Below are 15931 nucleotides of genomic sequence, written 5' to 3'. Positions count from 1 at the left end.
ACTAGGTAGAGCAGAGTCCCCAGCACTAATTCATATTAGACTGTTGTACCAGGGAGATATAAACTTTTATGGTGTTAAACCCCGGAGATTTTGAGGTGCTCTGTTACAGCAGTTGGCCTACCTTGACTAATACAGTTAGGGACCCCTCTAATACAAGTGGAAATGGACGTTCTTTCCCAAAAGTACTAATTCATACAAATCTACTCACATTTCCCACTAGTTCTTAGCAAGTGCCAAAATTACCGCATGGTGTCCATTATCCGTTCATAGCCTAAGATGGCTTTCTACCAGATCATTTCTTAAGTTCAGTTTAAAATCAACGTGATTTCTTAAAAGCAGGGATCCAATTCATCTTCTGTATACCCCATCATAGTCTCTGGGTAGTGTAAATGGTTAATGCATTTGTCTGCCAACCCAAAGTTTGGCAGTTCAAGTCCAACCAGAAGCCCTTCGGAAGAAAGGCCTTTCGAACTACTTCCAAAAGACTCGCCACTGAAAATCCACTGGAGCACAGTTCTACTCTGATGCCAATGGGATCACCATGAGTTGGAATCGACTGTCTCTGGTTATTCTGTCAAATGAGGGGGAGTAGTTCAACTTTTTTTAAGTATTAAAATTCTATAACTCCTTGAAATTTCTATGACTCTATGACTCTGACTCTTTTATTTTAAAGTACTGAATTCCATGACTCTTTGAATCCAATACCTGACGCCTTGCAAGATGATTTTCTAACCATTATCTCTTTTGATACAGTTTTTACCAACACACATAAAAATTCCTTTTACAAATACCTCTGTGGTTTGTAAGTATTTCTTTCTTAATGGATGGACTTACCATCCTGAATTAATAGGATAATTAGTAGGATAGGTCACTTGCAGATGTCAAAACCAGGATTAAGGTAATTGCCCGAACTTCATCCCTCCTGGGTTCTACTCTGTCCCAACATTCTGTAATCTTTTAGAGTTCAGCTCTGATTTGATCAGTGCCACTTCTATATCTGATCACCAGGGGCACACTCCCACTATCAACAAACAAAAAACATTTTGCAGATTTTAAAGGGAAATTTTACTAAAGCAAAGCAACTAAAATATACAAAAAACAGTGCATATAAGATGGAATTTCAAACAAAGAGCTTTACTGAGAAGCAGTTTCTCAACTGGTTTCTACGGATGTTAAACAAAAATCGATTCCTATCCTCAGTTTTCTCATCTGTAAAATAGTAGGAGGCTATCAAAGGTAAGGAAACCCTGCTGGCGTAATGGTTAAGTGCTATGGCTGCTAACCAAAAGGTCAGCAGTTTGAATCCACGAGACACTCCTTGGAAACACTATGGGGGCAGTTCTACTCTGTCCTGCAGGGTCACTATGAGTCCGAATTGACTTGATGGCAACGTGTTTGGTTTATCAAAGTTAAATGAGATCTCAGCACAGCACCTGGCACATAGTATGTGCTCAATAAACTTTAGCTGCAAACCCTGCTTGGAGCTGCTCTTAGAGGTCTCTTAACAGAAGTACAGTCCTCTAATCTTCCCTTTTCAAAGCTGTAAATCTTTTGAGTCTCTTCCAAACTCCTAGCCATTTTATAAAGGATGACCGTGGAGCCCTAAATTCAACAAATGATCAAGCTAGCTCAGGATGCAACAGCTCTTTTCAGTGTTTTTCTGTGAAAGCTTAGCCATCATTCAGGTTTTCCCAAGGAAGGGGCAGAACTCAGTCACAATTTCACTCTTCATGTTATTTCAATGATAAGACCTCTACAACACATTTCTCGATAAAAGTGAAAAGACAGGCATTGTATCCTAGTGGAATCCGATTCAAACTAGAACAGAGATGGCGCTAGTGGGCACAGCTTTTTCCTCCAAGGGCTGGTCTGACATCGTATAATCACTTAACACGCCTAAGTTTAGCATACACCTATTCTCCCAGTAAGAATGGAGAAACCAGAGGATGGGGCCTTGCTTGGTGAAACTCCACTGAATTGGGCTCTGACCAAGTAGTGTATGCAGCTTTAAGAAGGTATTCCCAGGAACATCCCAGGAACTCTATCAGCCCCCTCAAAATAGCAGGCAATTGAGTTAGTGCTGGTGACTCAGGCAGGCTTTTTAATCCTGATCTAAAGGAACCACCACAACCCTAGAGAGGAAAATAAAAAGGGAATCGAGTGGAAAAGGCCTCCACCACCCGATGACTCATGCTCCACCGTGTGACTCGCCCAGCACATTGCTCTGCTGCTAAGACATGGAGGCTAGGTTCATTAGTCACTTTAATGAATTTTTCAAAGAAAGGATTCTCCCTTATAAATAATAATGAGCTCTGCCTCTATAGTGTTTGTGTGTGAGCTCATGACTCACCTTTCTACCATGCCAGGCAACACCAATCGTGTCATCTGCAAAAGAGAAAAACAAAACAGTCATGATGGCTAAGGATGCAAGGAACAGATAAACAGTGAGGAAAATCCACCCTCACAAGAAGGAAGGGAATCACAAAACCACTCACCATTTCTACAGATAGTAGATTCTTTTATATACCCTATATAATTTGGCTGTATCAAGAGCACATAAAAAGGAATCAGATAAAATTACTGGAGATAACACTGGGAACATTTTCGGTGAACTTGACTAAAATTAGTCTTGCCTGAAATGTAATACTGGCACAGAGATCTTCAAATAGTAAAGGATTCACGGTGAAATCTACGTCTCCCAAGCTGCGTTCCCAGAAAAGGACACATGTTATCACAAGAAATATTCTGCTCACCAAGACTATTTAAGCTTCTAATCTCAAGAGTTCAAACAATCTTTGCCAGTCAAAAAAACCTTTAGAAGAATGATATCAGGTGATATGTTGGCAAATGTTAAGTATATCTTCACATTTACTTCTCTTGGTCTAGCTAGTTGCGAATAAAACCCATCCTTAAAGAAAATAAAGTTATCTGTGATCTCCAATAACCAACGATGAAAAGGTGGTATCTGAATTTTTAAAGGAATTCAGAGTTGTTGGCTAAAGATATGTAATATGACAAGACACTACTTTTAAGATTTTTCCTTTTTTGTGTATTTACTGTGCTTTAAGTGAAAGTTTACAAATCGACTCAGCCTCTCATACAAAAACTTATACACACCATACTATGCCTCCTACCTGCTTTCTCCGTAATAAGACAGCACACTCCTCCTCTCCACCCTGTATTCCCCGTGTCCATTCAACCAGCTCCTGTCTCCCTCTGCCTTCTCATCTTGCCTCCATCTCATGTGTCTACTTGAGACAAGAAGCTCACTCCTCGCCAGTATCATTTTCTACCTTATACTCCAGTCCAATCCCTGTCTGAAGAGTCAGCTTTGGAAATGGTTCCAGTTTTGGGCTAACAGAGGGTCTGGGGATCATGACTCCTGGGGTCCCTCCAGCCTCATTCACACTATTACACCTGATCTTTTTATGAGAATTTGAGATCTACATCCTACTGTTCTCCTGCTCCATCAGGGATTCACTGTTGTATTCCTTTCAGGGCAGTCATCGGTGGTAGCCAGGCACCATCTAGTTCTTCCCGTCTCAGTCTGATTTAGTCTCTGGTTTATGTGGCCTCTTCTGTGTCTTGGGCTCATCTTTACCTTGTCTTTGGTATTCTTCATTCTCCTTTGCTCCAGGTGAGTTGAGACCAATTGATGCATCTTAGATGGTCAATTGCTAGCATTGAAGGCCCCAGGCACCATTCACCAAAGTAGGATGCAGAACATTTGCTTAAGTGAATTGACCTAGATGTCCCCTGAAACCATGGTCCCCAGACTCCCGTCCCTGCTGCTCTGGCCTTCGAAGCATTTGGCTGTATTCAGAAAACTTTGATTTGGTTTAGTCCAGTTGTGCTGACCTCTCCTGTATTGTGTGCTGTCCTTCCCTCCATCTAAAATAGTTCTTGTCTACTATCTAATTGGTGGACACCCCTCTCCCTCCCTCCCCACCCTCATAACCATTAAAGAATATTTTCTTCTGTTTTAAACTTTTTCTTGAGTTCTTATAAGAGTGGTGTTTTAAGATATTCTTAACCAAGAAATTTAAGAAGTCCAAATGGCTTAGTAAAGGTCACATCATAGTTAAATACCGTGGTCGGAACATGAATTTCTAACTTTTAGATATCATCAGTTCTCTAAGAAACAAATGCTGTTTTGTAGCAGAAAGGTCTGAATGCATGACAAGCATGGGAATTTCAAGCTTTCTATCTTGAATAGTACAAAGTATTAACTAAAACACACAGTAGAAATATTTTTTTAAAAAAGAAAAAGCCATCCAGAATACCAAGGTAAAATCTGCTATGTGGTGCTCCCAACCCAAATGCCAACCTCAGAGCTGCTCCATACCCTCTCCCTGTAAAAATACGAGCTTCAAGGCAACACTGTGTCATAAACAACAGACTGACAAACTGCCAACCAAACAGACAAAGAAGTATCTTCAAATCCTAGGGGAATCATTTCCACAAAAGTATCTGGATTTGGCCGAATCTTCTAGCCCAGACAAAAAAAGAAAACAACAGAGAACTTTGGCCTAAAGCCTTCCACATCTTTCTCCCTCTTACATACAGGTCTACATCTGCATATTAAACTCATCCTCAGAAAATGATGGGGCAGAGACTGCTAATTGTCCCACAACATTCACTTAATTCCCATTGCAATTAAAAGGTTGAGCCTATGGCCTCTCCTCCCTGCCCCCCACACCGCCCCCCATAAAAATTACAATTCCTATAACCTCTCTGTCACGTTTGGGGCCTCTGGATAAGGAGAGAGCTCCCTGGGGTAACTCAATCCCCTGCTGGTTCAGTCTTATCCTAGCCCTTTCCACTTATTAGCTGTGTGCCCTTGAGTAAGTCCCTTACCCTCCTCCTCAGAATCCTCATCTTCTAAATGAAGAAGGTATCTACATTACAGGTTATTATATTCTGAATCTCAAAAGAGGTAATGTATACAACAGACCTAGCACCGACCATGGCACACAGTAGGCCTCTAAAGGGAAATTAGTGTTCCTATTGTCAGCACTGTTAAGCACTAAGTTGCTAACCAAAAGGTTGGTGGTTTATACCCACCAGCCACTCCAAGGGAGAAAAGGCCTGGCCCTCTGCTCCCATAAAGATTACAGCCTAGGAAACCCCATGGGAGCCGTTCTACTCTATCGTATAGGGTTGCCACAAGTCAGAATACTAGCATGTATTATCCTTTTAAGATACAGTACCACTAAGTATATTTAGGCCTTCCTTTAAGAATGTTGTGCCCCAGACAGTTTAAAGCCACAAACAAAGACACATTTTGAGGTCATCCAGTTCAACTCAGCACACAGAAGTTTTGGACAGTTCCATCAATGTTTACAAATATCTCAACTGTCATCTTCTTGGGGATGGTAGAAATGCTCTAAAATTGTATTGTAGCGATGACTGCACAGCACTGTAAATTTACAAAAAAATCATTGAATTGTACACTTAAAACAGATAAATTTTATGGTTATGTAAACTATCCCTCAATAAAACTGTCTTAAAAAAATACTTCAATAACCACATGAGTAAGAATTAAAGAGCTAGAACCACAAAATATATTTGATGTTACTTTATCAAACATAGGAGACAAAAAGAGCACTCGAAATGCTCTGTGTTTATACACTTATGGCCTGCAGCACTGTGAAGTAATGAAGAGTCATTCTTCTGTTCATTTGGGGCCATTTATCTGCCAGGACCGGGGCACAGTGGTGAGAGCTCACTGTCTGGTGGGAAAACAGATAAATACATCTTTACCAGGCAAAGCTACAAGTTGTACAGTACAAGTGAGGACACAGACACTGACAAGAGAAGGAACAATTATGTCTGGGAAATTGGAAATAGCTTTGCAGATTATATCTCCACTAAGTTCTGAAAGAATAAATAGGAGCTCACCAGGCAGAAAAAAAATCGATGACAACGATTTCATTCTACTTGGATCAACAATGAACGTCCATAAAAGCAGCAGTCCAGAAATCACATGGCATATTGCTTGGGCAAATCTGCTGCAAAAGACCTCTTCAAAGTTTTAAAAAGCACAGATGTCATTTTGATGACTAAGGTGCATCTGACCCACAAGTCAGAATACTAGCATGTATTATCCTTTTAAGATACAGTACCACTAAGTACATCCAGTGGTTCAATTGTCTCGTATGCATGCGAAAGTTGGATACAAAAAAGGAAGACAGAAGAACTGATGAATTCAAACTGTGATGTTGGTGAAGAATATTGAATATATCATGAAGAACAAATATATTGTGAAGAACAAACAAATCAGTCTTAGAAGAAGTACAACCAGAATGTTCCTTAAAATCAAGAATGGCAAGATTTTGACACGCTTGCTTTGGACACATCATCAGGGAAGATTAACCGCTAGAAGAGAACATCGCGTTCAGTAAAGCAGACGGCCAGCAAAAATGAGGGAAACCCTTCATGACATGGGTTGACACAACAGCCACAAGAATGGACTCAAACATAGCAGTGATCATGAATAAGGGGCAGGACCGGGCAACGTTTTATTTTGTTATACACAAGGTTGCCGTGAGTGGGAGGCAACCTGATGGCAACTAACGACAGAAGTCAGAAAAAAAACTCTAATAGAAGGAATAGAATGCCGTAAGTCAAAGAGCTGTGAGATACTACAGTGTATGCTATGAAACAGATATATTTAAAAAACTTTGTTGAATGAATAAAGTAAGCACAGAAAGGAGTATTTTTGTGCTGCTTGCATTTTCATTTAATACTATATCATGGACTGTCTTCCTTGCTAGTACAAACAGATGTACATCAGGCACACCGAGAACTATGGGATATTTTATTGTAAGGATAGGCTATATGCATTTTTTAAAAATTGTGCTTTAGGTGAAAGCTGACAGAGCAAATTAGTTTCTCATTAAGAAATTAATAGACAAATTGTTTTGTGACATTGGTTGTCAATCCTGCGATGTGTCAACACTCTCCCCTCCTCCACCCTGGGTTCCCTGTTAGATTAGATGCATTCTTAACAGTATCTGGAAACATTTTTTACGTAGCACATTTCATAAGGGGACCATAACACTTAGCTAATGTATTACAAAGAAGTTCCCAAGCGTTTGTGAAGTGAGTCCATTATTCAGTTCCCTAAAGTCCTGAGATCACCAGAAACAGAATGAGGAAGAAGACTGGTAATAAAAATGTCCTCCCCCAGGGGCATGTGGATGTGGATGTGGGTGTATGCATTTCTAGCCAGGAAATGAGACTTGGTAACGGCAAAGCAGCTAAGTGGAGTACAGAAGGGATAGCCACGGCCTGCTTAGCTCTCCTTCCCAAAAGGAATAAAGCATAGAGGCAGCAATCAACCTGAAGAACCACCAAGAAAGTCCGCAAGATCTACTGATGGATCCTTTTATACCGACCAGGGAACCCAGCACCATATGAATATTAATAATCGCCACACAGAGTTCTAAGTTCAATTCTGATTTTTTCCAAGACAAGAACGTACACATTTCAGCACAGTCCTGTGAAAAAATACCACTTTTAGTGAGGAGAACACAGAAATATAAACTCATACATCGGGAACTTTTCTTTTCTTACACCACATGGATGGTATGTATTAAATGTCTCCCTTCTGAATGGCAAAAAATTAGCAAGCAAATGACCAGAGACAAATTGAAGCCCCACAAGACATAACCACATTTATAAAATTATACCAACGCATGTTAAACATTAAATATTTTCTTGATGGTCTTCAATGTATGAACATGTTAAAAACATATTCTTTACAAGTATGAATTAAAATAAGAAGTTGCTTAGACTTGTAACTTATTACCTATGAGAAGAAACTTGGCTCAATAACAACACAACGGAAGAAGCAGTGCTTTCAGAGTCTAACCTCTAAATACTTCTCGTGTCACCAAGAAATACGTGTTGAATCATCAATGGCCAAATGACTCATCAGCAGAGAAACATGTTCTCCCAAGAAAAAATAAATTCTTTCTCACTGCTCATGGGCTTCCCCAGTTACATGACTCAAAATTATTTCTCTTTGCCATCACAATAGAAAGTCTTTTTTTTGGGGGGGGTCAAATAATGACTACTGAAAAGCCTGAGAAAAGATGACCTGAAATCTGCATGCTTCTATAAATTTGATTAAAGCCGTCATCTATACTTAAATTATCTTCCCTTCTAATCAGATTATAAATTGTAATAAATTCAATTTCAAGGCGTCTTTGTTTGGGTATGTATGTACAACTAGTTCTTAATACTCTGTATAAGTACAGAGGCTTCAGTATGTTCCCAGTGAATTAAATTCTCTTTAACATCAAGTTTTACACAAGATATTTTAACTAAGCTATTAGTAGTCTCACTTTACATGCACCAATTATTAACTTGATACTGGTTATTTATACAAATACACCAACATCTTCTGTGAAATCTCACTATCTATCTGAACTCTATTGCACAGCTCACAAGCTGTTTCTGGAATGAACTCAATACGCTAATTTAAGGCCATCTGCAGGTGATAACTGCTGAACCAGGAAATTTTTTGTTCCCGTTAATGTATTTATAAAATAGGGTTACCATAACTTGTTAGTTCAGTGGTTAAGAATATTAGACCAGCAGTAGTGTGATTTCCATGATGATTTCTGTATATATTTTCTTCCATGTTGATGTTGTTTCCAAAAGTGTACAGCAAACAATTTTAATTTAGGTCTTTAAAAAAAAAAATTAGACAAAAGTTATTGCAATTCTACCTCTACAACAATGAGAAATTCAAATCCTTGCAGGGAAAATCATTTCCTATTTTTATACACATACTTTTCAATGATAGTTTCATTAATCATCACAACGAAATCCTAGAAACCTAAAATCAAAGGAGAAAGGCCAATATATATGTTACACTGCACCTAGACATCTCATGGAAACCCTGGTGGTTAAGAGCTGTGGCTGCTAACCAAAAGCTCAGCAGTTCGAATCCACCAGGCACACCTTGGAAACTCTATGGGGCAGTTTTACTCTGTCCTGTGGGGTCACTCTGAGTCGGAATCAACTAATGGCAACGGGGTTTAGACACCCCATCACTTTGCATGCAAGATGGCCGTAAAAAGTACACAAACATACAAAGATAAATGGAAGTCTTGATGACAGCTCAATTAGAATTCCTTTGGGGACACCACGTACTCAACTTCAAGAATGAATTATTTGCTGGTATCTACCACCACAACTATGTATAGTCTGGCTGGGAAATAAACAAGAGGCTCATACAAAATCAAAATCAGCATTATTACATCATTCATTTGGGAAGATACATAACTTAAAAATACATTGGCTAGCCTAGAAAATCCTTGAAAATGTTACATTAAAATGTAACCACTGTGGTTGGGATTATAAATGACTTATCTTCTTTCTGGGGTTCTTAACAGATTTCCCATATTTTCAGCAACAATCTTATACTAGTTTTGTAATTAGAAAAGCTGCCACAATGAAACTATTTCTAAAAAAATTTGTATGAATAAATTTTTTTTCTTTCACTTCTATAGCATCAGTAGTCAAGATTGCAGAAGGAACTTTTTTTATATACTCAAGAGCCAATCTAGGTTTCCCTACTGTTTAGTTGAGTATGAAACCTGATATAATATAAGCAAATTATTTTTGTATCATGTAATTTCTGGCATTTGGACATTTTATGGTGAGAATGGTACAAAGAACGCTACTGTATAATGCTCAAAGGCCCAAATGAAAAGATGACATTAAAATTAAAAATGCCTCAGTAAAATTAGAAAACAAATACTGTCACCTATACCACCATTATACATAGGTAGAAAATGGAATGTAACAACTTGTCCTAGAATTCAGGCAAAGCCCCAAGACTCCAAGCTCTTCATACAGAGACTCAGGACACCACAAATAGCTACTTTGTCCACCTCTGCCTCACTCCCTACCCCAAAGAAACCTGCCTGGAGTAAACAGGATCTGAATCCAACCAACTGAAAAGCGAACCCACATGATTTAGAAGAAAACAATTTTAAAAATCATGGTATAATAGTGAAAAGAATTACATGAAGTAACAGCGATGGTACACAATGACTATTTTGGAGAAATTAGAAGGTAACTCCATTGGAAGTCATACTAGAGTGACACAGCACACATTTCCTTTGGGGAGCTGCATAATTTGAGCTCTATGGTACCAAGAACAAAACTTAATTAGAAATTCTTAGAGTCTTACCTGTATAGCTAACATAATATTTACTGCACAGGGGGTGGAAAGCTTAATTAAGTTTTTAGAGTGCTTTGAGATCTCCAAGTATTATTTGATTCTTCTCTTTATTAATGGTTAAGTTTTTGTGGAAGCAAAAAGCCCTCCTTCCCAATTTCCCCCACCCATGTTGTAATCCTAAATACAACTCCATACCATGAAAAACAAAGTTTTTCCTTTTGTAATAAATTCTGGTTTGACCTATGCTAAAATAATTTAACAGAAAAGACCTTTCCAGAATACAGGGCTGCATGCCAATTAATAATTATGAGTCTAGAGCTGTAGTTTATATAAGCTGTAAACAAAAGTAAAAATAAAGAGAATGTATATATCATCATAAACTGTTTCTCCAATAGTAATATTCTAAGAGTTTCCATTACTTAGTTTTTTAAAAAAATCGGCTGACTTCTCAAAAGTGACAAAATTTGAGATCTCCAAAGATACTTTTACATTTTCACCCATAAAGTCATTGCTCTAATAAACTAGCTTCTCTTTTGAGCTGGAAAGAACCTTAGAAACATTCTACAACTATTCCCTCATTTTTGGAAGGAAAAAAGCCGTGGACGGAGTGGTTGTCACAACAGTTTGGCAAACCCATCATTTTGTAGCTATGCCTGAAGCAGCCCATTACCATGAAACCCTAAGGGCTAAAGGTACCCAATAATTTGGAAATTTTAGGAGCTTAATAATAGCTGATTTCAAAATGGATTAAAAGACCATAGATACTAACTTGGAATGTTTTCATCCAGAAAAGCCCTGGGTGAGGTGGGTGGTGAGGGTCATATTCTGCTTCTTGAAATTTATTAACTTCCTAATGTTGTTAACCTAAATTCTTGGGGAAGGGTGTGTGGGGTATGTGGCAAAAATTCTTAGCATAATCCCTAAATTAAATATAATTAGACTGCTGAACAGAGGTTCTTCTCATTGATTTCCAAGTTAATAGAGGGCTCCCCCTGCTGGTAATCTGTTACATGCCAGAGGCAATCCATGTAGAAAAAGGAAACAAATGTTTCTTCCATGGTTTTATCCATCCAAACATTTGTGATCTACCCCATGGGCAGGGCACAGCATTAGACACTTTGGTCTGAGAGACCTACGATGAATACATAGTGTTGTTAGGAGAAAAAAAAAAAAAAAAAGGTTTTCAAAAGCACATAAAGAGCCTGGTGTTCTGCGTGCTTCAATTTCAGGGAATCATAGGAATGGCAAAGACTGATTTAATTAAATCATCTATTCCGATCCCTTAACTCTACCAAACAGTTATTTGGTTTGAATTGACCGAACACTTGGGGTCACATGGGACAGAGGAACTCAAATTCAAATGCCTAAAAGGGTCAGGTCGGTAAGGTAAGTGAGTAAAGTCAGACAATCGGGACTAGTGGGGACTGTGGTGATCTGGAGAGTACAGGCCCAATTACTCAGCATACTCAGCTGCTACTCACTTCTAATCACTTGTTGCCGTGCAGTAGTTTGGGTCTGTGGTGCCCAGTTTTCAGATTTTTTCCAAGAGAAGCATGAAATTTCCCAATTCTGAAAATACTGTTTGAGTCAATCAAAATATATTGGTAGGCCACATTCAGCTCACAGACCATTGGTTTGCAACCTTTGGCTTAGAATCGGAAAGGGAGCTCATCTTCTTCTCATTCAACTTCTTGGATACCCAAAGACTAGGAAGTTCTCACAGTATCGACAATGATCCAAGTTCAGCCTTCTAAGGCCACATACAATAAGTATGATCCTTATTCCCAAAGAACTTGTTGTTGTCAGGTGCTGTCGAGTCGGTTCCAACTCATAGCAACCCCATGTACCACAGAATGAAACACTGCCCAGTCCTGCACCATCCTCATAACCGTTGTTATGCTTGAGTCCATTGTTGCAGCCAGGGTCAATACATCTCGTTGGGGGTCTTCCTCTTTTCCTCTGACCCTGTACTTTACCAAGCATGATGTCCTTCTCCAGGGACTGATCCCTCCTGACGACATGTCCAAAGACAGAGTCTTGCCATCCTTGCTTCTAAGGAGCATTCTGGTTATACCTCTTCCAAGGCAGATTTGTTCATTCTTTTGGCAGTCCATGGTATATTCAATATTTTTCGTCAACACCACAATTCAAAGGCGTCAATTCTTCTTCTGTCTTCCTTATTCATTGTCCAGTTTCTACATGCATGTGATGCGATTAAAAATACCACGGCTTGGGTCAAGCGCACCTTAATCTTCAGGGTGACATCTTTGCTTTTCAACACTTTAAAGAGGTCCTTTGCAGCAGATTTGCCCAATGCAATCCGTCTTTTGAGTTCTTGACTGCTGCTTCCATGGGTGCTCAAAGCAGAGAATACCAGAAGGATGCTTATCCAAAAACTAGAACTGCAATTTTTCAGTTTTTTAATCCATTCATTTATCTACTCAAAAAGTGTTGTATACCTGCCATATATGAGGTGCAGTGCTAGGATATGGCAAGGAAGGCTTACAGGCAGTAGAGTAAGAGGGACCCAGGGAGAGGAAGACGTGCAATGTGCTATGAAACCGTATGATAGAGAGACCTAATCTAGTCTGGAGGGGTCAGGGAGGCTCTCCATCCACCCACCACCCCCAAATAAGTGATATTTTAGTTGAGAACTGAAGGATGAATAGAATTAGTAAAGTGGGGAGACAGGCAGACTTCCATGGAAAGGGAACAGCCTGAAAAACTCTAGGTTCAAAAGACTCAATGATTGCACACTTTACTGGGACTTGAACACAGAAAGCTACAAGGAGAGAGACCTGAGATGAAGCTGGACAGGTGGACTTCCTTTCTCTACACTAAACATCTCTATTTCTTTCAACCACTCCTGATAAGCCATGTTCAAGTTCCCACCTTGGCTGAATATCTGATAAAAGACTAAATTATTATCTCCTGCTTGAGACTCTTTTTCCTCTCAAATAAAGCAAGCTTCCACCTTATCCACCTACTGTAGCAGCAGCTTCAGGGTCCAGTACCATCTAAGTGAATGGTTTACCATCCTTAGGTAAGTAAGGGCTGCAGGCAGTTCAGGTAGTATTGTCTGAGCGGTGCTCATTTGAAAGGGACTGAAGAGTTTATGGTCTCTTGAGGTTCTCAAATTGATTAAAAGAATCAAAGAACAGTCTGCCCTAGAGAAGGAAAGCAGCCCCCAAATTGGCAAATATAAAACAAGTGTTCTCAAAAAACAAACAGTACATACAAGATCTATCTTAGAACTTGTCTTTGGATTGCCATGGAACTCAGTGTACAACCTATCTGAAACTGGACCTATTATTTACCCGCCTCTGGAGTTGTGGCACTTCTCCCATTTTCCATGATTTCTTTAAGAGTAATCAATGGCAGTTCAACAAGTCCATTTGCAATCTCTCTCGGTGTTCTGGGATGGAAACCCCTCCAGGCATAAAACCTGAACTATTTTAGAGACGTGTGATGGTTCAGTATCATGAGGTTTGATTATCTCCAAATCCCACCATTGCTGGCCTGAGGTGATCGTTCTTGAAAAATAAGCCTCCCCTTAGATTTTAGTAACAGAACATCTGAAATCATAAGAGAAAAGCCCTAGCGATTAGGACTTTCTCTTCCAGTTTGGGATGTGATCTACCTGCCATATTGATGACCTATATCGAATTTCAAAGCTACTGATCTTTTTACCTTGGCACATAACTGCTCTGCAGGGAACAAGAACGAGATGAAATTTAACCCTGAAGGATTTGAGAGAAAAAGGGGAAAATCAGACAACAAAGCTTCTAAACACCGCTAGGGTTGCCTCAACCACCAGGATCATACCTGGTAAAGGAAAACTCAGTCAAGTAAGCCACTGAGAGAGAAAAAGGAATAAGCCTAAATTATCCGGTAAGATTTCAAAAAGTGAAATAATCTGATGGAACTGGAGAAAATAATCAGATAGCCTGGGAGAATTAAACTGGACCCTATGGTTAAGCATAAGGTATCTACAGTTAAAACTGTTCTAGCTAATATTTCTTCTGCAATATTCTTCTGGACTGCAACATAACCACTTCATCTGGTGATAACCTCCAATTCCTCTGGTCACCAGGTGCTCCTTGGAAACCCTATGGGGCAGTTCTACTCTGTCCTGTAGGGTCGCTATGGGTCAGAATCGACTTGACGGAAATGAGTTTGGTTTGGCTTTAATGTGGGACTTCTGTAATTTTTATAACCATCTGACCTACTGATCCAGGACAGAAGATGTAGAGCCAAGCAATAACCTTGGGCCTGAAAGAATCTAGTAAAGCCAGATCATTCCATCAATGCTCATGGAGTAGCACAGGACTTATAAGAAGATGCAGGGGCCCTAACCAGCAAACATCTCTGAATTAGGGGCACAGGCTCAAGGTCAAAAGGGCACACTGATTTCTCCAGTCTCCCCTGGTGTGCTACTCAACCACTCATCTTCTATCATGTGGTTTGGTGAGGAGATAAAACTTGGACCAACGCTGATGGTGAGAAGAGACTGTTCTCTTTCTTATATAAGCCTTTTTCAGTACATTTTTTGTGGTGCCAGGCTGCAGACATCCATGCCCTGGTTCCCCTGATGTTCGAACCCATTGCTGCCAAATCGATTCCGACTCATAGCGAACCTGTACGACAGAGCAGAACTGCCCCATATGGTTGCCAAGACTGTGATCTTTATGGAAACAGGCTTGCCACATATTTCTCCCATAGAGTGGCTGGTGGGTTTAAACCTCTGACCTTTCAGTTAGCAGCCAAGCATTTAACCACTGTGCCACCAGGGCTCCTTTCCTTGATGGCCAGCTATCATAAAACCTTCTAAGATTCTGGAGTCAGACCAGTTTTCATCTTCTTTTAAGTTACTCCAGGGCTCCAAAAGGCCACTACTACTGAAAATGTAGCTCTGGCCTGGCAAGGTAACAGTCAAGTAAAGGAAAACAGGTGTGATTCATCAAAATAGACTACAAGGCAAACCATGGCAGCACGCAAGAACACTATATCTGGGAGCATCACACACAAAATTCCATCAAGGTGATTTCTAGTTCTCAGTCTAGATAAGATAAACACGTATAAATGCATATGGCCATGTCACTCTGCCACTCGAATTGAACCTCTTTGAATGTAGACTGGATCATGCCTTACTTCTACCTATGTTAAAGCTTCCAATGGCTCTCCATCCTCTTGAGCACCACATTGAAGACTCTGCACAATCATGGCCTAACTGACTTCCTGGCCTTCTGGTTAGTGGCTGTACATTGCTCACGTCCCTCTGTTCTAGTGGAGCCATCTTCGTATCTGAATGGTCACTAGTAAACTGTGCTAGAGACTCTGGCTATAATGATCCTGCCTATAGCACAGCAAACACTAATAGGCTGTCCGCCAGATGTTATTAGTTCTGTAGTGAATAAATTAAGAGCTCTGACTGTTTTCCCATTACAAAGTGCACACCACAAAGGCACAGGAAAATTCAGATTTACACTTGAGATAAATTAAAGGTGATTTTTTGGCTTAAAGAAGTATTTTAAATAGCAAACTCCCTGAGTGCTTTTGAACTGGGACTTGGCTTACAAAAAAAGAAAGAGAAAAGGCTTACGTATAAATTTTTTAAGCATATATTCAGTTCTTCTGCTAGTGACAATGCACAATAACCTGGTTCACAAGCGTTTCATAAATTAGCATTTGTCTCCACAAATTCATTTCATGGGAACAAGCGTACAGGCC

The 15931-nt window shown here is 39.7% G+C and overlaps 1 protein-coding gene across 3 annotated transcripts in view; it reads right to left on the bottom strand.

Annotated features, from left to right (window-relative positions):
* Positions 1–15931, bottom strand: part of HSD17B12 (hydroxysteroid 17-beta dehydrogenase 12) — a 193374-nt gene that overhangs the window by 28160 nt on the left and 149283 nt on the right. For all 3 annotated transcript variants that reach the window (XM_049890925.1, XM_049890926.1, XM_049890923.1), the window contains one exon: positions 2351–2385. In XM_049890925.1, the coding sequence (XP_049746882.1) occupies positions 2351–2385 (35 nt within the window). The remainder of the gene's footprint in view (positions 1–2350; positions 2386–15931) is intronic.

This window comes from Elephas maximus, chromosome 7, assembly GCF_024166365.1.
Source record: "Elephas maximus indicus isolate mEleMax1 chromosome 7, mEleMax1 primary haplotype, whole genome shotgun sequence".
Classification (NCBI taxonomy): domain Eukaryota; kingdom Metazoa; phylum Chordata; class Mammalia; order Proboscidea; family Elephantidae; genus Elephas; species Elephas maximus.
Note: the sequence above shows the minus strand (reverse complement) of the source record. Positions and strands in the feature narration are given on the sequence as shown.